Here is a 22,601-nt window from a genome sequence, read left to right on the forward strand (position 1 = left end):
TCAAAACACTCATGGCCATGAAAGCTTCTTATATGCCCAGTCTCCTTTTTCTGTTCGGGAAGATCTTCATTATCTGGCTAATGGTGAAGGTGGGAGGGGCTGGCATATCCTGAATAAAAGAAAACTTGTCTAACATGGGTACAAAGAAACACTTGACAGGGACAGAACAGCCTATCTGTGACAAACCAAGTCTGATCCAGCGAGGCTTATTAGGCTGCTTCACTACTAGCTCTGCTGAATTCAGCTGGCTCTTCAAAGGTGAAAGCTCCTTAAAGCTTCAGCTTCCACATATGTCCTTTTAGTTCCAGCACAACATAAATACATGGAGCCCAGCTGGCTCAGGTGCTGTGCCAGAGCTAATGGAGCTGTTCAGTGGTAGCTGCCTGCTGCTCGGCACGGGGCTTACAGAGTAGCCCTTGACACTGCGCTGCAGATGTTCCTCCACACAAAGGTCTTTTGAAAGGAAAGACAGCAGAGGTCAGGGCTCTGCACGAGCGGGAGCTTGAGCAGACTGCTATAAAGGATGGGAAACAAGGGCTGGAAGGACGGCAGAAGGTGGGGTGCAACGATTAGGGCTTTCAGAAGAATGGCAGCGCACGGTTGAGAAACGGCAGGCTGGAATACTACAGTTAAGGAGCTGGCGTACTGCCACAAAGATAAGAAAGGGACACCGATACGGTAGGAAAAATAGAAAATGGTATTAGGAAGGAGGGTAAGAGGAAGTAAGAGAAGCACATCAGTGAGCTAATTACTCTCCTTGCAAGCACTGGATCACTGGACCAGGCGCAACGGAGATGACAGGAATACGTACTTAATGACAAAGTCTTTGCCCCTTCCAGCAGCAGCCTATGGTTTGACTAAACAAAGTGTTATGTGAAACTGCACTGCATACTGTGAATTCAGGCCTTTGGCTCATGCATCTCCTGAAAAGCAGCCACCTGGTCCCAAACCTCGTTCCATACCTTTCTCCTGTTTGTTACTGGTATGTTTTGGGCAAAACAATTTTGCAGAACTTGCATTCCCTCAGAGCACAAAACCAGCTGTAAGTAGATCCTAAACCTCAAATCTCCTCAAAACAAACCAACATTCCTCCCCCTCCCCCCCAAACCCCCAAAATTTTGAGCTAGAAGCCCCAGAATATCATTGCCAAAAGGGAACATTAAGTTTTGACCTCAATATATATGAAGATTTAAGTAGTCCTATTACACTAACCTAAGTCCCTCTACTTTTTCCACCATTCATGACTTCTTTTAACTCCAAATTCTTTCTAATAGCAGTAAGGAAATTAGCAGTCACTCTGACAAAAGCTACTACTATAGCCCTGCAGTATGAATCTGCCACCAGTTCTAAGTCTGTGCTATTCCCCACCCCTCACAATCCCCTCCCAAAGGCCTACTATAAGGCCACCAAAATTCAAAGCAGCATTTATGGTTTCACGGACGCTCAGTCAGCTAGTTCATACAAGCATACAGCATTTTTCCTGGGAGCAGGATGCATTTCCTCTAGGAGGCTTACCTTATTGTGTGTAAATGGAGAAGCTGTATACAAGGTGGGATGGATAAGTGGACGAGGCAGATGAGGAATTGTATGCAATGGTATATGTCCGTGGATGTGAGGATAAAGATGAAGTGCAGGGTGTGCAGGCTTTTCAGGATTCATAAACTGATGGCCAGCAGGCAGGCGTCCAGTTGCAAGTGCAGAGGCTGTTAGACCTGAAGCTTCTTGTTTGCAAACATGACATTCGCAAGCATTTGGACCTTGGTCAGCCTGTAAGCAACAGAAAGTCAATCTACTGACAGACGATAAAATCAGAGAGTTGCCCCCAACCCCTTTCCATAATAAGCATAAATATTATTTACTTTTGTATACAGCAATTAACATACTCTGAGCATCCATGGAATTATTTCAGCTAATACCAATGGAAGATCTAGTATTTAAGGAAAAGCCCTAACAGAAGATCTTTATCTTAGTTAAGAATGGAGTGCCTTGAGGATAGATGGTGTTTGATACCAGACAGATTTTGAATGTCTAATATCAGTGACAACGAGATACTGATTTAAATGATCAAAACAGATGGGACTAGGAACCTTGACAGTGATAGATGACTACTAGGCCACTACTCTATTTAAAAAAAAAAAAAGGGGGGGGGGGTGGGGAGCTGGGTGCTTATTTTCAAAATTTTCCCAGTATATGAAAAAAATAGTATACATAGAAAGTAGTAATAAAGTGCTTATTAGCTGGAAGAAGTCCTGGGCTGCAATGGGGAGTGTGCGACCAGCAGGTCGAGGGAGGTGATCCCTCCCTTCTCCTCAGCAGTGGTGAGACACATCTGGGGTGCTGGGTCCAGTGCTGGGCTCCCCAGGACAGGAGAGACATGGACATACTGGAGCAAGTCCAGCTAAGGGCTGCAGAGATGATGAAGGCCTTGGAGCATCTAACATAGGAGGAGAGGCTGAGAGGGCTGGGGGCTGTTCAGCCTTAAGAGAAGGCTTGGGGGATGTTATCAACATACACAAATATCTGACTGGGAGGGGCGAGGGGGGGAGAAAGGAAGAAGATTGAGCCAGACTCTTCACACTGATGCCCAATGAAAGGAGAAGAGGCAATGGATATATGTAGATATACAGGAAATTCCATATAAATAGAAGAAGAAAACCTTTTTTTTTTCCCCCCCCCCCGCTATTAGGGTGATTAAGCAGATTGCTCAGAGATGCTGCAGAGTCTCCTTGCTCCATATCCTAGGAGATATTCAAAACCCAACTGGCCATACTACTGAGTAACCTGCTCTAGCTGCCCTGCTTTGAGCAGGGTGGCTCGACTAAATCTCCAGAGCTCCCCTCCAAACCCAGCGATCCTGTGAAGTGGGCAGCTCTCAGGATAAACTTCGTAAGCACATCAACCACGTGAAATCAACGCCTTAACAGAACTTTCTACTGATCTCAAGGTATCATTTGTCTCTGTCATTTTAACAGGATTCATCACTTCTGGAAGCAAAGTAGCTTGGGAAAGAGCTCTATCCCCTCTCTCAATTCAGTACTTTTTCCTCCCACTGTCATTTGACATTTCACCAAAACATAATTTTTACCAGAAGCAATACCAGGAACACTTCCTACCTACTGTCTCCTCTTGGTAACGTGACAGTACACATAGCTCCAAAGGGCAACACTAGGCACCTTCTTAGCTTTCTAGAAAAGAATTTACAGGTGGTACTCTTCTGAGACGCATTTCTTCCAGACATAAGTAACACTTCATCACCACTTAAAAGCATTACAGCCTTTGACACAGGGTATATTTTAAAACCTGAAGATTTCATAAACCAGGTATAACGGCCAAATTCATTAACTGCACAAAAGGCAAAAGTAACCTCCTCATAAGAAAAGAATTATTATCAAGAACTCAGTACTAGCCTATTAGCAAATGAAAAAAAGATGCCAAACAGTACAGAGATATTCAAAGTCTGAGTCCACAGCAGTGACTGCAGCATTACGAAGGTAAATGATGAGTTCTGATTAGAAAATACGAAGCTCAAGCAATCACTGAGTGTTCCTCTGGATAAATAATTATTTCCTCTCCTCGAAGAAATGGAAAAGAGAGAAAGGTCCAATTCCCCCTTTTACCTTGCATTTTAGCTTGCTTCCCTCAGGCAAGTAGGCTAACATAATCCCAACGTAATTTGATTTTCTGTAACAAATGTTGAACGTGTTCACCAGTTTCACACAAGTCTGACAGAAGTCTCAGCCCATGCAAGTTTTATGGCACTGGTCAGCCACATGTAGGGAAATTATTCTTCAGTGAGAAATGCTCACTGAAATAAAAGGTTGTAGCTCAATACTCATAACACATGAGTGAATCCTTTCAGTAGAAGGCCTTAAAACCGTCCTGACCACAGGGAAACATCTAATGGGAGTTTCCACTTGACTATTGTCCAAGCCCTCAAATGTGCCCCCTCTAATGTGGGTTCTTTGGTACAATAAGCAAAAGTGACTGACGTTTTCTCTCTCAAAGCAGTGAGCCCATGTTGTAGCTGCAGAAAAACTCAGATTAAAACCCACACACACAGTCACAAATACAAGCTGACTGAATGCTTTGCTCTGGTGCTCCTGCAACTATTTGTTCACCTGTTAAGTCAGACACTGCTACCCCGCTGAGCGGATACTCTGAGGAATCTTTCTCTGGGTGGTTTAGTGACCTCACAGTAAAGGTCTTAATAATCTTAAACAAAAAAAAAAACAAAAAAAAACCAAATATCCAACCAAATACCCATAAAATCCATGCAATAGAACACGTAAGGGATTTAACCATGCAGCATTTCAGCACAGCAAGTTAGTCCTCAGATGTAATACTAAAAATTGCCTGTTAACTATTCTATCATTCCTCCCCAAAAGTAATTTCAAATAACTTAATATTAAATGTTTAACAAAGAATAATCTCAAAATTCTAAGCAGAAACATCTCAGTTTCTGTTTCTCATTCCCACTGGCAGGAAGACATGTTTTTCCCTTTGACTGAAAATACATAACTAACATATTTCAGGTTTTAACTGAAGGAAGATTTTAGCCACAATAGCTGAGGAATATTTTAGGTATCGTAACTACGCACTGATAACATCATATATTACAAAGTTAAGCATTTAATTAAAAGTTTAAGATATAAATGTATTATTATTTACATAGCCACATTTACAAAAACGGTCTGTTTTAGATTACTATACCTGCTGACTGGGGTAAGAAGGTGGTGGACTATCCATTTTTGCTTCATCTTTCCTTAATGCCCTTTTTCCTAAAGACATGTCCTCCTTTTGAGTTCCTGGTGGTTCACCACTGCTCTCTCCATCTGCTTCCTCGTCATCTGCTTCTGAGGAACTGCTGCTAGTACTGCTCACCTGAGGGGACTGGACAACATTAACCCATTAATTCATTAGAGTGAAGGATAAGCCATTCTCCAGAGAGCACATCCATCTGCCAGAGGCAGGACACTGTAAATATTGTACCTCTTCTTTCAATGCCATGTTTTCACCTCCGCCATTGAGCTCACTGTGAATTCCATTCATGTTGGCTACCACCTCTGCATCATCGTAATTATTCAGTGGGTAGATATCAGCAAATTTTGCCGATAATGGTGCAACATCTTCATCATCGCTACCACTGGGGGGGAAAAAGAGGCTTCTATAAATCACAGTGTTCAGTAACCTCAGTTATTGTGAAAGCAGGCAGAACTCCAAGGTGAAATGAAGTTGAGGTCATCATTTGTGTAACTATTCCAACTAGGAGTTAAAGCACTGTCTTTCGAGTTGTTTAACTGAACTTATTTTCAGTACATAAAATTGAGCAGTCTGTCACCTAATTCTGCTATACAGCTGCATGCCTGCACAGAAAACCTGGACTGAAAATAAGAACCTCTATTATTTCTGCACAAAATATTTTTCCACTAGCGTTTTCTAACCAAGAAATCCATTAACTTAACAATGACAGGATACGCGTGGCCCTTAGTTTGATGAAAAAAGCCTCGTTCCAGTGATTTCCTTTAGAAAAAGTACAAAGTATAAAAAATACTATGTAATGTTTGAAAGACTTAAACGTTTAAGTGCTGAACCAGTAACAGTCCAAGCAGGAAATATGGAGCACGTAGTTGTGCTGTTAATCATATTTACTTTTAAGTTTCTGCATGACTATTAGTTCTTAGATGACCCCATATCTAACAGCTTTTTAAAATTTGCTCGAAAATACTTAATGGAAGGTTTTCCTTACACACAGCTAGTAAAAAGAAAATGCATGCTTAATTATCTGCTTCAGGAAAGCATTGTAAAGACTGATTAGTTCGTGTTTTTACAGCAACGCAAACATAAAAGACCTCTTAAACTGTGCAGCATGTCTTTTTGCATACCACGAAACACTTGGCAAAAGCTTAATTACATTATTATGTATATATGAAGCATGCTATTAGGCATACTTCACATGTGCAACAGGAAAAGAAAATACAGCAGACATCGTCCAATATGAGAAATAAAATGATGCTTTCCATAGAGGCTGTGGTATTTATACCAGAAAGCAGACTTTCAGTAAATACTTAGATTCAACTAAATTAGCTTTTGAAGTGATATTAAACAATTTTGGACATTCAGCACCAAAACTAGTGAGGGTTTACAGTAACTGGAAACCATGTATTTAAGAATATGTATCTATACATACAGTCACATAACCTGTTTTCAAGGGTTCCCCAAATTGGTTCAAGAACTGGAGTTCTATTTTTAAACCACTGATCCTAGCAGCTGCAAATACAAGCATCTAAAGATTGAGGTTAGTGAAGTGATATGCATCAGAAACACCCTACACATTTGCACTGCCCTCACGCACCTCATTGCAGCTACCAATATTCACCTTAGTGTAATGGCAACACAGAATTCTAGTGACAATTCCCTTGACTGTATTGATGTCACTAATTTCATTAGTGTTCTCATCAGCACTGAAATCTTCTAAAATATCAGACTACTGGTTAGTTGCATCTTAACCACATACAGAAGTCATCTACTCTCAAGCGCTTTGTCCCTTCAGACTTAAGGGAGAGGCAGAAGCCTATCATTAGTTCAATTTGAGAGCCTCTGCAATCTGAAGTCAAGAAAAAGTGTGGGGGCTATTTCTGATAGGAGAATAATTTTTGAGCCAAGTCTTGAGTTTACATGACTGCAGCAGTGCTAGTAAAGGCTTTTTTGGAACTACACCGATTCTTTTGAAATAACCATCTCTCAAAGAAAAGATCACCATTTCTCCTGCTCAGGCTAAGAGAACGTGTGACATTCTAAACTGATGATCTAAAGTAGATCAGTATCTGATGTGTTTGTAATCTCAAGGCAAGAAATGCGTGCTACATATACTTCTAGCAATTTTCCAACATTGTTGGAAATTTTTAAGAACTTTTCAGAAATTTAAAAAAAAAACAAAAAACTTACATTTGCACAGCATATAGCACTGGATTTCTGGTCTTCTGAATTCAGCATCAGCATTAAATAAGCTTCTGAGGCAAAACAAGCACTATATAGCAATGATCAGCCTACGTAACCTGTCTTCAAGAGTTCAATTCATTATTTCAAGCACTAAAAACAGAAAGGAACTTACAAAGTTGGTGCAGAGCCATTATCTGCAAGGATCAGCCTAGGATGCTGCTGAATTGTAATAGGTGAGCTGGAACCTGATCCTGAACTTGCTGAAGACATACTAGGTGGGCGGATCTCAGATAGATAATCCGGAGCAGAATCAATTTGCAGTGGTAACTGGTTAATGTGAATATCATCAGTTATAGGAGAATCCATGATGCCACATGTTAAAATGTGCGAAAGACTGCAGTCATCACAAGTACATCTGTTCAAGAATTAAGATTACAGATTTTTAACACCTCATTTAAGTAATATTCCTTTAAAGTAACCTCATTGTTTTTTGCAAAAACGCATTTCCTTTTTTTCCTCTAACAGAAAAAGTTAATGACTTATTATGATTTCATATTAAAAACATTAGCTCACCTTCTTCTATAATTACAGTTGGGACAGTCAGGCATGCTCAAACGTGATGACAGCATGTGTCTCATTGTGTCTGTGAAGTTGTTCTCCCCAGCTAGTGCTTTCTTGTTATTAAGCTGAAGTAAATTATAAAGGCAGTGTTTTAGTAGTGCAAATCTTTCCATTAACAACTCAATGGCACATCATGATTAGCTAATTACATAACCAAAAATGGGGTTCTCTGGGCAAAGTATTTCAAAATAAGTACTTAGAATAATTTCATGAAGGCGGTGTTCTGATCACGAGTTAAAAAAAAGTTTAAAGGTAGGAACAACAAATACTTGGCACTGAAACTGTTCAAAGAAAGTATGTTTCTATAATAATATAGCAAAGTGGCTAAGTCCATCTTCTTGACGACTTATTTGTAAGTTTGCACCTTGTACGGTGTTTCTGCTAATGTAATCTGAACTCGAGTAGTTCTTTTATGTCATGGATATGCACGTAAGGACATTACTGACAAGTGGAGAAAGAAAATAAATTCACCTTCGGTTTACAAAAAAGAAAAAAAAAAAGTTAGGATCAACCAAAAAATAAAAAGAGAAAGTTAGGATCAATTCTGTAGCTACACTGGGATAGATTCAAAAAAGGAAGTAGTTGCCCAAGACAGGGCTTCAGTGCACCAGTGAAAAATTACAATTCAAACAACTGCCAACCCAGCAGAAGCCTAACGCTGGAAACAGCTAATTTCGTTAGACACCTACAAACCTCAGGTAAAACAAGGATAGGCCTGAACTTCCACTTCTGTGGAAGCCTGGACCTGACCCTTACCCTAAGCAGTAAGGTGCTTACGGCTCACTTAAGCCCAGTTAGGATTGGGGAAAAATGGAATTCTTCAAGTCCTCCAAGGAGTCCCATTTACTAGATGTACTAAAGATGTGGTTAACAGAAGTGCGCATCCCTCCTCATAGAGGAGAAGGAAAAAAAGAAAAAAGGGAGAGAGAGGAAAAAAGATGCTGACGACTTTGAGACACTGACACTGCCAGATTAAGCTTATTTAAATGTACTGCCATGCTCCCCTCTTCCTCTGGCTCATGCCTCTAGCCCTGCTTTCTGCATAGCAGTACAGGAACAGAGCAGTACAGGAAGGGAGAGTTCCCCGCCCCATCCAGCCTTGACTCTACTCTAGTGACTCTACACTCTTCTGGAAAGCACGATACAGGCTTGAATGCTTCAAGGCTAAAGAAGAGAATAGCATGCCTTCATCAGCAGGTTTATAATAAGGTGGGCACTACTACTGGCTACATCTTAAGGTCAAGCAGGGAGCTCTGCCCAGCCTTTGGCCCAGCAGCGACACAGATGCCATCTCCAAGGTCCCAGGCTCTGGACTCTCAACAGATAGAAGCACCTGTCTTGCCATCCTGGCTCACGCTCCCCAAATCTGCACAGACAAAGGAGTTGGATACACTCTTGCACACAATATTCCCTATTGCACACATCAAGGCAGCTCCGTGCTCAATGTATTGGCTGTTTTGGATCCCACTCTGAGGCACCAAACATTCCCCTTTTATCGTATACGGTATTTTAACACTAGGTGTTCCTTCCCAAGACTCTGGGTGCTTATATTTTAGTCCCTTAGTAGCTAGCTAACTTACTCTTACGTAGGTTCTTGAATCTTGACCTCTCCATTTTAGCTGAGTTTCATGCCTCGCATGTCCACAGAATTAGACTAAACACAACTAGCACAATATACTATACTTAAGTGTTTGCATTTTACAAATATACAGGAAACATTAGTATAAATTAGTATAGTATTTAAAAAAAAAAATCCTACCTGCTCTTCAATAAAACGCCTCTGTTTAAAGAACTCCCAGTCTTCCTTTAGCATGCGTTGTTTTGTTTTCATTGCCATCTAAAACAGAATTTAAGGAAAACTCATTGGTTTAATCAGAGGAATCCTTTGCTGTGTTCAATCGGTCTATCCAAGTTTCATCTAACCTAGCTTGTCTATATTTTGAAAGTTCTAACACATACTTATTCAATATGAAATTTATTTTGCTTGTTAACCCTTTGATTAAAATCACCGAAACAAAATTTTATATTCGCTGACACTATTTTTCAGATTCTTCTATTGTTATTCTTTATATTAATTTTTCATTATATATTTTCAAAATATTTTTGATACTGAGATGGTCAAGAAATCTTTAACATCTCAGACCCTCTAGAATCCATCTATATTACTGTAAAGGCACTGTTGGATCCCATTACTTTTTGCCTGAAAGTGATAATTTCCTGATTTAGTGAACAAACTCACTGTAACAGAACGTAAAAGCTTCAAAACCTTTAGCACAGCAAAACACAAGAGTTTCCCCTGTTGTAGCTTACAGCATTTTAAGAGCACTAATTCACGAGAAAATAAAACCCACCCCCAACCAATTACCCAGGTTTTTACACCTAGCTTGTCTTATTAATAAACAGAAATCTAACACCTTATATAACATAGCAAATTGCTTTGAAGAGATATGCTAGTGAACAAAGGCCAGTAAATTATATCACTAGCTTTTTATTTATTTTTTTAAGATATACCTTCAGAAAAATCACAGGTCATAATGAGTTTGAAGTTTCATAACTAATATCACCATCTTATTATTGCTACTACCACTTTTTAACTTGGGTGATTGAAATTCTAAACTGAGTATTTGAAACAGTGCTAACTGGTAAAGTTTTGCCTGATGAATTTCTGTAACATCAGCATGTAATTCTGATTACTACTGTGAATTTTGATTTCCCTTGCTCCAGTGAGTTTATGCTAACACTAAAAAAAGCTTGTTGGGTAGCAGTGTGCGCGCGCGCGCGTGTAGATATCTGTGTATACGTGTACACATAACTAAAAATATATACACGTATATGAGTGTGCGCATGCGCACAGGTGTATGTGTATGCTTTTTAAACAAATCAGCAAGCATGAAATATTCTCGAACCACTAATACCATTTCTTGAAAGCACTAACAGGTACTGCAGAGCCTGCAGCCCAGAACGATCCGCTTGCAGCTTCTGAGCACCCTTAAGCTATGCTAAACGCAGCAGCAGCCAGTGTTTTAGGTGCCCTGCCACCTAGTGGAACCCTCCCCACCAAGGACGGGCACCTACATTCACTATACATTCATACGGGAAGACTTTAATGCCAAAGAATGAAGTTTAAAACAGCCAGTGCATTAACTGGGAGCTGCCTACTCAAGTCTGTCAAGGAAAACAGCACAGCTTAAGCCCGGAAACCCTCGAGTATTAATGGGAGCAGTGACTGAAAAATGAAGTTTCCCTACTTCCAACTTATCAGTCTTTTCTATACCCCCTTGTCTGCAAGTATCTTAACTTACTAATTCCATAAGTAATAGGAAATTACTTCTCTCTTATTTTTTTAAACCAGTGAATATTTATTCAGGCAGAACAAAGCAGCTTCAACGCAACCCACGTGATTTGTGCCTAGGAACTCTTCTGGGAAGTGGGAGATGCAAACTCAAATGCCTTCACAAGGAAATTTTTACTTCAATCCTGCACATCTGACATGAATATACTGGCACTGCGGTGTAATGGAGAAGAGAGCTCCACCACCACCTCTTCCTTCTGCCCTATTTGAGGCTACAAGATATCCGCGGTCTATCAGACTGGACACCGTAACGCAAGATAGGCAGGCGAACAATTATTTTTCCATTCTGAGAGGGATTTAATTGTGACACAGAAATAATGGTTTGGTCAGCACCGACACACAGCAGTGGAGCTCCGGGGGAACTCAGATGCTTACAGCTGTATTGCAGAACGCTTGCCACGTCCACATCTTAGGCTCAGGGTCTCACAGCGCCTCTGAGTGCCCCAAATTCCACCCGCGAACCTAATCCGTTTTCCTAGCCTGCTTCACTACAAGTGAAACCAGTCTTCTTATCACAAACTCTCAGCACAGCACCCAAAAATGGTGAGAGATTCATTTATTGACATGGGTGCTTTAAAGACAATTAAACAAAAAAACAATTATGCCGGTACTATATTGTTTTTGCTACTACTTTAACCAGGATTGTAGCAAATCACACACAAATATGGAGATACAAGAAGCCCTCCCTGTATTCTTGTGGAGTTGGGCAAAGGCATTTCTGTGTTCCTTTCCTTTCGTGGGACTTGTGGGAGCAATAAAAAGAAAAAACCCTTGTACACAAAGTACATTTGACTATCTAGCCATTGCTTATGGAAGTAATCTGGATATACTTAAGACCTCCTAAGCTAAATGTAGTCCAAATTTGCAAAGAAAAAAATTAAGAGCTGCAGGTACAGACTGCATGCATTTAACCTCTACTGTATTCCAGATATCCTAAACATCTTCCTCAGATCTTACTGTTGATATGAATTAATCCTTTTCTGAACTTTATTACAGCATATGTGATACAGTAGCGTATTAGAGTTACAAGCTTTGTGCAAGACATAACTGCCTTAGGCATTCTTCAAAAAAAGTGACATTTATATTGCAAAGCTGTTTGTGTTTCTTTATAAGAAAAAATAACATAACATACTGTGGGACGCTGCAGGAAGGCACATTAACGATCTCTGCTGATGGCCTGTCTACAGTTTCGGGTATAGTTCCACAGCAGATAAGAGGACCAGTTTTAAGTTCTTATCCGTGCTAGTCCGCGTGTTCTAACTTTCGATATATTATCAATAAAGCCTCACAATTTTGCTAAAGTCGAAAGGCAACAAACAATGAACACGCATTCACTGAGATCCACGGTACAACACTCTATCCACAGTAGTTGAGCTTTCCAACTTCTACCTTGTTAATACAAACATCACAGCAAATTCAAGATAGCCACAGTGAATGAGGCAAGTTTGATCAACACAGTGCTTAAGGTGGGACTGCGGAAATGCTTCTTCTACATATAAAATACCAGCATCTCCCTTAAAACTTCATTATCTAAATTTTAGATTTGTTCCCTCCCTTGCAAGTTCTTCGTTTTGGTGGGGTTTTTTTGGCTTTAAGAAATAAAAGATAACATCACATTAGGTATTAGGTTTCACTGAACGGAAAAAAGGTTTCAGTTCGGGTCAGGATACAAGCTTCACCGAGCACATGAATAAATGCTATAACAAATAGTCACCGTGGGTGTTTTATGGTCACTTAGATACAGGGGAAAAAAAACAGCTGAAGAACGGATTTTGAAGGGCTAGAAGATGAGAAACTCATATGCCTGATGTGAACGTGACTCTGCAGAAATTCCAACTTCAGAAAACATAGGTGAAAGCCAAGAAATGAACTGGGCTCTCCTTCTTACTGGAGGAGTGACATCATACTGTCATGACATCCTGACATCAGGGGAGAACAACTTCGATTAGCACAAAACATGAGATGATAAACTTTTACTGAGCTTAGCTGTACAAAAGAAGCCAAACCAAGAGAAAATGTTGCCACTGGTAGCTCAGAGGTGCAGACCCCAAATATAGAACAGCCTTCAAAAATGAAAGTAAGTTATGTCAGGCCTCCATTTTGAAGGTACTGGAGACACTAGAGGTTCACTTAAATGTTCATCTTGGGGAACAGTCATTCCAAGGCATTTATGGTGTACTATAACACTTAAAAACATCTAGTTATCTATAGAAGTAACATAGCATTACTGAATCTCAACTTAGAAGTAGAGCTCCATATACCCAATCCTCATAAAACTTTAAAATACATGAAGAATTCTACAAGACTCCTTATTTTCAATTAGGTTCAAGATAAAAATCCTTTCTTCTGGTATACTTAAGATTACACTGATGACTGCTCAAAGCCTTCTCCTAAGGTATTATAAAAAATGCAAGTTCCTTAAACAAAAGATAAAAAGCAAGTCAGTAAAATGGGGAGAGCATAAACAACCAATTACTCACAATAACAGCTACTTTTTCAACAATGAACTCTTTACACTGTAGCAGTCAATACAACATCATTATTTTCTGAAATGTAAAGCAAACTCAGAAGAGTCAGTTATCAGAATATATACTTAATTACAAAGGATAACTTCGGAGGTCTCAAGTATCTATACAGTGAGACTTTAGAGTTGTTCTGCTTTCTCAAGTTGTAGAAAGATGTTCTCATCATCGCGCTGGGCAACATGCATAAAGAACTCATAAATACTTTTAAAAGCAATTTCTTCCCCTGACTTTAATTCAATGCAATTATTATTTTGGAAACTTATTTTGTTTTTTTTCCTCCCCTTTTCCTAGTGACCTCCACAGAAGAAAGTTTCAGATTACTGTGCTACAAGTTACGTACAGCCTAAGCCATTCAGAAATATTCAAATATCGTCTCTAAACAATAGCATAAAGATCTGCTTCAATTTGAAAATGTTTCTGTACCATCACTGTTATGCACTGGCATGTTAGCGTTCTTTTCTATTTTGAAAGACAGTCTGAAATCAGTGGGGGAAGAAAAGTCACATTTAGGGGTTTCAAAGCTCCAGAAAAAAAGCACCAAAGAAACCCTGTTCACTGAAGGCACAATCTTGTGTTGATGGCCCCCTACTCTGTCAGCCACAAGACTGCTTCCTTGAGTCTTACCTGTTCATCAACATAATCATCTATTCTTTTCTGGCATTCAAGCCATGCTTCAGCAACTTGACCCATTTCCTGTTCCAGCTGATGATACCTTTGTAGCAAGGTACTATACATATCTTCACTACAGGAATCGTGTGTTGTTCCAAGCCTAAAAGTTCAAATAGCACTTGTTATAAGAGACATCTCATTGAAAATATGGTTTTTAAAGTCTGTCTGCCCAAATATTATTCTCAAAGTGCAATTACTGATACACCTAGGCCATGTAGTTGCTAGCATATCCCACAGTGAATATTTTTAGTCATTTTTTCAAAAAATATCTAACAACTGCTTGTTCCAATGTTCTGTAACCAATAATAGTGAGCACGTGGGAAGTGTAACATTTCTAGAGCCTCTTTCCCACAGGCAACCAGATGTCAACTCAACCGAGCCACGTTTATTCAAATTTTGCTGCTCGATATATTTATCTTCCCAAATTCTACAGACTAAATATACATGTTAGCTATTTACCAAAGAGCTAGATAGTAAAAATAAAGCCAGGATCTTAGTCAGAACTCTCGTGACCAACGCGAAAAAGGTTACTCCATGAGTTGCCTGATTTGGTAGCAATCTCCCCAGCTGGAAGTCCAAGCAAAATAATCTGGTTATACACAGCAATCCACTATCACCGGAAGGGCAACAATAAGTTCAAAATGTGGTACGCCATTCACTGATAAAATCTCTCTTCTGTTTCTGTGACTACTTACAGAGACAGTTAACTTCCTTTCCTAGAACTTCATTTCTGCATAGGCAACTCTTTAAAATCTGTTAGAGCACATCATCGCAATGATGCTGAAATAACTAAGCAAGCTCCATAAATCTTGACTTCCGAAATAAACAGACAAAATTATATTAGATAGCATATTTTTAAAATACGTTGAATTGTAATGACCTGTAAGTTGATGCAAAAAACCTGAAGACTTTCAACGTTTCTCCTACTGAGTAATTAGAAGAAACAGGTTAATACCTAACTGGACACAGAGACTAAGTGGTCTGTCAAAGCCAGCATCAAAATGAAAATCCAAGCATCCTAACACTTTAGGTAAAAGCCCAGTGCCAGCATTTCAGCTGGAGGTTTGACATGGATTTCCATTGCAACAGGATGCTAATCCAGCCCAAGAACTCCACGTACTACCTATGATCTGGCAAAGCACCAAGTCCTTTCTTTTGACATGACAATTAAGTAGAACAAAGAGCTGAACAAACAGGTAACGCTTACTGAGAACGAAGTTACAGCCGTTGGCATCGCTTTGCCAAGGAACTCAGGTTTGTTTGGTGTTTTCGCATTGGACATTCTAGGCAATCACCTTAGATGTTTATGTAGGCATTTCTATACATTAAAAAAACCCTGGACAGTCTGTATTTGGTAGAGCATAAAAAGTACTTTAAAAGAAGATATGGTGACCTCAGGAATCAATTTTTAACAATGCTTTCTCATTACCTGTGCAAACACCATCAATCTCTTTTACTAGACCATAAGCACGTATTTTGAAAAAGTCAGAGATGCACAAATGATTCAGTAATTTAAATAAGAGATGAGAAAAAGGGTGAACATTCAAAACGCAAGTGAAGCTCTGGAGTTAAAATGGACCGTACATTTCTAAAGACAGTTTTCCATCAGTGGCCTGAGATTTCATAAAAGCTCAAAATCTGAAAATTTCAGACAGGATGGTCTCTTCATAATGACTACAGAGACAATTAAAACATGAATATTTCTTGTAACTGTATCTTGCTAAATACGTTTTCTAAAGCTATTCTTCTTAATGTCTGAGCTTAAGGATATTTTTCTGATCACGGAAAAGATTTGCTCCGTTCCTCGCTTCTAATGAGCAAAGCTTTCTACTCACCTGCCAGCGTGCAGAACAGCAAGACTTTGTTCTTTTAGCATTAACAGATACAACATGTAGAGAAAAGGAGTCTAATAATCAGACTAAGAAGTCTCACTACTATCAGAAATCAATACACCACCAACGTATAAATATTTTCAGTCACAAAATTTATAGCAAACATTAACGGACATCCATCTGTTAAAGACCAACCACTGAGTAAGTGAATTCTTCCCTCAGAGATGGTTGAGCCTCTCACATGTCCTTAGCAATCGCAAGAATCTTTCTTTTAAAAAATGGTCAAGAAAAGCGTATTCCTGGACAGTGGTGATCTGCAAAGTGTTCAGCACTCCTTTAAAGGAAGGTCTTCAAAGGCCCGAAATCGGCAACAGATAGCATAAAAAGACATTCCTCTTCTGCTGCTCATGACCGCATGATCAGAGGAGTACAGTGATCCTTTTGCTTCTCATGTGATGTTATCTCCGATAAAGTGTTCCTTCGCTCCACATGGTACGGATCCCCAAGGGAAGGCAAATTATTCTCCAGAAAAACGCTTAAGGAAGGCTACCTAATGCTGTTACTTCAAGACGCAGAGAACTCATGGGAGAAAGTCTGTGGGTCCATGAAGAACAACAAGAGTATTCTGCGCTTCTCAAAGAAAAAGGCCTACATGTGCTAGCAACCCTGGAACAGGAAGCTTGCACTGAACCTCGCCTTTCAGAAATGCTCATATGAATCAGACTAGGCAAAACCACAGATCTGTTAAGAGAAAAGCCCCTAAAGGTATCTAGAAAACGTGGATGTATTGGAAAAGAAATTCCTTCAGGAAGAGATTCTGGCTTCACCATATTTAAGCCTTGAAGGTAGCTGTCAATACAGCGAAGCTTTGCAGAGAATCTTCTTCTGTTGCCCAGGCTTTAATTCCAGTAGCGCTCAAGAACAACATGTATAGGAAAACAATCCAGTACTTTTGTTAAGGAATGATCATAAGCTTCATATAAAACCATGCTCATCTCAGCAGAGGAAGATGATAAACAGTTTTGATTTTACCAGGATTGCTGGAATAAGAGAGGCAGTCTCCAGAGAAGCCTTGTCAGAAAGCATGCAGGTGAGTGAGCGATAAAGTGTCAATGGTAAAGGTACTGGGAAGTCAAGCAGATCACAGAGAAAGTATGCTATTGAGTAACATGCTATTGAAAGTAAAAAACAGAATTACCAGCCTGAAAAAAAGGCTCAGAACCAACCAGTCTCAAGCAAGCCAATTAGGCAAGTTATTCTGAGGGACCTTAGCCTCCCTGCTGAGCTCTAACCCACTGACAACTAAGCTTTCTTGCCTACCTTTCTAATAACTGCTAGCAGAAGGATTGTTCAGCAGAAGTTTCATTATTCTCTGTGAGCAACATCACTTATAACTAAGACATTTAATCGAACCGTTCCTGTAGCATGGAAAGATGCCCAAGACAGTACCTTCAAGACAAACACGTACAAAGAACGATTGTCTTCATCAGAAATAAGTTTGAGAGGTCAATATGAGCCACCTGCACTTGTGCTTTGAAAGGATTAACAGAATAAAATTTCTGGAAACTAAAACCTCTTCCTTAAAAAAGAAGCACTTTGCAGGAACACCAATTGCAAGCAGAACAGGCTTGCTAACAAGACATAACATTTAACATAACATGCAACATTTTAAAGCCCCAGGAAGTGCAACATGCCATCAGATCTACAAGTGCATCACAAGGGATTTTGGTTTTGCCAATGACTACGATGCTCAAAACTCCCAACTAAGTTCTTTCTGCACTGTGGGAGGCAGGAAGACACTGAGGCTTTAACGTGCTTTCATAGGTGTGAGAAGTACCAACGCCCGATGAAGAAGCGAAGACAGAACTACTCAAAGTCACGTCATCAGCCTTTTCACAGGACACTGTCATTTTAGTAGGTAACGTACAGACAAACAGGGCAGTAATTCTTCTGACAAGCAAGGTCTGAACAACCAACAATGCCATTTTTACAAGAGATCAATGAGTCTTTTACCTATTAAACTGGAAAAACAGTCTTTTTCAGTTTTTGTTTTTTGTTTGTTTGTTTGTTTTAAAGTTTTAGTTGCAAGCATGGCATAAAAAATTTAGCTCTTTACCTTAGCTGTGACACCAGCGATGGCAAGCTATTCTGCAGAAGTGGCTCAGAAAATACCAGGTTTTCAAATAGATGTTTATTGTGCAATTCCCATGTCACCTGAAATTTCTTCAAATGCTCATTTTCCTATTAAAAAAAAAAGTCACAGAAATAAGCTAGATTCAGAGAAATATAAAGAACTTTCCGAGGACAGAAAATTTTTAGCTAGTTTCTATTAAACCCACCAACCTACAGGCTGAATTATCAAGCTCAGAGCTTAAGATTTTTAATACTCAAACAGTTCTTTAATGACGTAAAGAACTGTCGCTTTATTCCTTATTTTTCTAAGTGTTCACAGATTAGAGAGGGAAAAAAAGTAAATTGTTGAACAGTTTTCACAAGTTTCCATTCATTTCTGCTCTGAAAGATATATGTTATGATGCAAATCAGTCTATTCTCAGTTTTTCTTGTGAAACAGTTGTAATATCTATCCTTGATTATTGTTCAGTTCTTTGGCATTATTTACTAACTGGCACATGTATGATAGCAAGGTATGACCTTTACTCAAAGTTGACATAAACCAAATAGAGTTGTCTCTCCAGACATAGTTGCTTCAAAAATATAGGGTTTCTAAATAGCCAAGAGATCACGGCTGCTCACCTCTCCAATAAGCAGAATGTTTTTTTAATTGAGGTAATTTGCCACTCAACTATATTTAATTTCAAGGCCTAAAATTATCAAAACATCAGAACCACAAAGAGAAATTTAGCATCTAATTTTCAAGTCAGTAAGTTTTCCCCACATATAGATGCTACCAGACATGTTTTCTATATCAAGATTCCCACACAGAGCAAAATTAAATGCAGGCATTCTGGCTATCAGATCGGCAAGTGAGCCCTAAGCACTATAGCACTAAGTAGCCAGAAACAGGAAAAATACTTATAAAATTCAAAGTTTTGCTAGGCATTCTGGGTTAAAAATATATACATTTATCAGACCAAAACACTAAAGTCAATGTATTTTAAAAAAGTAGCATTTCAAGGGCTTTTTTTTTTTTTTTTAATTCAAGCAAGATTTTTTTTGAGTTGCGCAAGAAAAACTGTTTGAACTTCTTGTTCCTGTTGCCATATACTCCTTTGAACACTGTCTTCCAAATACTCACAGCTTCCATCAGTTGCTAGTAATTTTTCAAGCGTTAAGCCTGAAAAGAGCGGTTTTCCTAAGCAACTCCATAGTATGTTGTGAACTGTCAACACATATCTAGAAAATCTTGTGTTTCTGACTATGCAGAGCAAGATATTTCTCACTTAAAGAAATACTAGGAAACTTTTCCTTTCTAGACCTCTCCACTGCATGTTCCAGGGCTTTTCTGTACTGACCACTGTCCTTCCAGCTCGATCTTAGCTTGGCGTTTCATTCCCTGGTGGGGCAACTAAGGCTTTAGTTCTTGCTCCTGAACCTCTCCACTTAGCTGGATTCCTTTGAAAGGAAGCACAATCAGTCATAATTTCAATTGTATCACAAGTTCACTTGGAGGTTCAAGGCATTTTATGCCATCATCATACAACAGGCTAGGCACAAAGGTTTTACCTTTATAAGGAAGGCTGCTGGAAAAAAAAAAGTTTAAAGATTTTGACTCCCTTTCATGTATTTTAACTGAAGTATTCCTTCTTCCACAGTGCACTAGCATCTCAACGGAAAACATCCGTGAACACTGGAAAAGCTATTGGGCCTACTACCTGTGCTAAAATGTGTGTGACATACTGATCTATTTAAATATGAGGGTTATTTAGTAGTCTAAGAAATGTATGCCAAGAGACAGTATCTTACATTTCTAATTCTCCTCATAATTCAGTTTCTGAATGCCACAGCTTACTAGAAAAAATTAACCTGTTTCAGTACTTACAGGGCTACTGAAGGAAAGGGGTAAGGCTTTTTTTTTTTTTTTTAAGAGAAAAGATTTTTATTTTACTCTGGATTTTGTCAGAAAAGGAGGTAGATTGGGGAGTTTAAGTATTTTTTGTCTCAGCATGGCTGTTATCTTGATCTCTTAAACGTGCAGAAAAAAAGGAGAGGGGAAAGTGTAACACTCAAGCATTATGCTTCTGATCTCATATGTATTTCTGGGTTCATTATTAGCGGCTCTACTGCGAGAAAGATAACTTTTGTACAATAATCCATCAGCTTTGGAGATGAATACATTTATAAGCACCAATGCACTTCAATTGTAAGAGCCATCCTCTCTCAAACATCCTGTTATAGACTTGATAACTACCAAAAGCAGCCAATGAACTGGAGATGGGAGCAACCTCTCATCCGAATCTAAGTGATAAAGCTGGGAAAGACAACACGGAACAGCAAAGAGGTTCAATGACCACAGAAGAAAAGCCGGAGTATCTTGACAGAAACAGCTTCCTGGTTTGACGGTATAATTTTCCTGACACCTCCACCCCAGCACTGGGGCCTAGCTTCCCTTCTCACCTGTGGCCATCATCATCTTGTTCCTGCATGCTCTTTTCCTTTCTTGATGTATCTATGTAAATAGTCACTTCTAACCAACCAGCAGTAAAAACAAATGTACCTGTTTAACCAGGTTTCTTTTATGCTTGTGCAAAGTTTGCACAAAAAAACTCAATGTACTTAACAAAACAGATAAATCCCTACAAATAAAGTTTGTTTTGCTGTAAATCTGTTTACCATATTCCGTGCTTATGATGGAAACTTGCTCAAGAATAGATTTTAAGGCTATTGCTCATTCTCTGTCTGCTAACAGAATCCCAGGTCTAATAACACAATCGGTTGATAAAAGAGGATTCCATCAGAAAGCAACAGTTTTGGAAAGAATAAATAACAGCAGATTAATTCCTAGGTAAGAGATCATCTTTTCAAGAATCTGCACTTGCTTATAAGACGAAAGAAGAACAAAACACAACGTTGAAGTAATTTCTATTTCTGAGCTAGTGCCACATAGTGAAGTTTCTATGCCATTTAAGCATGGTTTTCAAGAGAGTACTGCAAGTAAACAGAGAAATGTTTCACCCATTCTTGAGAACCTAGAACTTTCCCGATTTTTCTATCTAAAACTTTGTAGATTTGCTTAAAGACTAGTTTCAGAATAAGTACCACAAACAGTATCCCACCTTTTTCTTTACAAAAAAAAGGTAATTCCATCAATTCACTGTAAACGATGCCTAATTTTCATTCTTCAGGAATCTAGGTTAACTTGAATTCTCAGAACATCCCTGTCTCTGGGCATGCTTACAGAAAAAAATCTTATACTTGACAAATCACTGAAGACTTCTGAAAGAACCCAGGACAGCCCTGCTTGCATTACCCCCACAGATTAAAAGCATATAGCATTTTTTTGTTTGTTGTTAATCTTACCAGAGTAACAAGAAAGGCGCTGATTGTGCATGCTGCCTGACAGAGTGCACTGTATTCCTCAAGTAGGAGTGAGATGAACTGATGTGCCTGGGGTGGTCCTTGTATTGCTAACGTTGATGCAACTTTAGATCCCAGGGACAAGTGTCTGAGGAGACGAACCTTCATTTCAAGTACGTATTCTCTAGCTTGCTGTTCCAACCGTTGGTAAAGCTGATATGGATCTCTTTCACAAAGCCTGTAGTATTAGAACATTTGTGACCAAAAACCATGCATGTAATCGACACATTTTTTTCTCTTCCTAAAAATATTCGGCAGTCAGCATTATCATTATTACAGAGAAATGACAGCTAGGGTTTACAGAACGACCCTAAATTTGGGAGAAGACAGTCCAGTTCCTTACTTTTTAACTGTGGAACTGAACTTCTGTGCAGCTTCGGTACCAGGTCCGGCAAAGGACTTTGGCACCTGAAGAACAAATCAATTTAGCACTTTATGGTGCCTCAGTTCAACTTGTGAGCTTTTTAAAAAGCCCTTACTCGATTGGCACACAACCCTACAGACATGCAGGTTCTACACGGAGAAACCGTGAAGAAGCATATCTGTACGGCCCCAACAGACGTCCCTGTCGGAACAGCCAGACCTAAGCCCGATTAACATCCTGTAAAAGGACAGACCTTCACTTTAAGCCACTGGAGGAGCTTGACCTATTATGCAGCTGGCACACATCTACATACATACTAACAAGACTGGACTCAACAGTGACTGCTTTGGGGGAGATTTCTGTTGTTAAGCTCAACAGAAAGGAGACATTTGACATAATTATCGAGCTTTTAAGACACTTACTCAGGAAACTCCCTCTCACCTTCACTGTGAGTGTCTTACCCAAAGTTGCAGATCTTTTGTAGAGAGACACTCTCTGCACCTTTTATTAGAGTCAGGTCACTGCACAGCAGAGATGTGGGACTCGCAGCGCCAACAAGAACGTCCTTCAAGCAACACGCCAGGGCTTTGCGATTGGGGCACTCTACTTTGGCAGGGCCTAACCTGCGATCGCTAGAAATGATTGGTCTATCTAGAGCAGGGACCAGAATCTGAGATTCGTTTCTTCCTGGAAAGCACACTGACACCTAAGCTCCGGAATTGTACTATCCTGTACGTGCTCTTCCAGCCACTCAGTATGCGCAA

The 22,601-nt window shown here is 39.5% G+C and overlaps 1 protein-coding gene across 2 annotated transcripts in view; it reads right to left on the reverse strand.

The window, feature by feature from the left end:
* FAM193A (family with sequence similarity 193 member A) overlaps positions 1-22,601 on the reverse strand; it is an 82,753-nt gene that overhangs the window by 17,533 nt on the left and 42,619 nt on the right. The window contains exons 6-14 of one of the 2 annotated variants that reach the window (XM_068943535.1): positions 21,417-21,651; positions 18,055-18,179; positions 14,062-14,206; positions 9,320-9,397; positions 7,513-7,625; positions 7,112-7,354; positions 4,990-5,143; positions 4,711-4,890; positions 1,516-1,767 (exon numbers count right to left, since the gene is read on the reverse strand). In XM_068943535.1, coding sequence (XP_068799636.1) covers positions 1,516-1,767; positions 4,711-4,890; positions 4,990-5,143; positions 7,112-7,354; positions 7,513-7,625; positions 9,320-9,397; positions 14,062-14,206; positions 18,055-18,179; positions 21,417-21,651 — 1,525 coding nt within the window. The remainder of the gene's footprint in view (positions 1-1,515; positions 1,768-4,710; positions 4,891-4,989; positions 5,144-7,111; positions 7,355-7,512; positions 7,626-9,319; positions 9,398-14,061; positions 14,207-18,054; positions 18,180-21,416; positions 21,652-22,601) is intronic. The other variant, XM_068943534.1, reaches the window with a different exon arrangement.

The sequence above is a fragment of the Struthio camelus genome, chromosome 4 (genome assembly GCF_040807025.1).
Source record: "Struthio camelus isolate bStrCam1 chromosome 4, bStrCam1.hap1, whole genome shotgun sequence".
In the NCBI taxonomy this organism is placed as follows: Eukaryota; Metazoa; Chordata; class Aves; order Struthioniformes; family Struthionidae; genus Struthio; species Struthio camelus.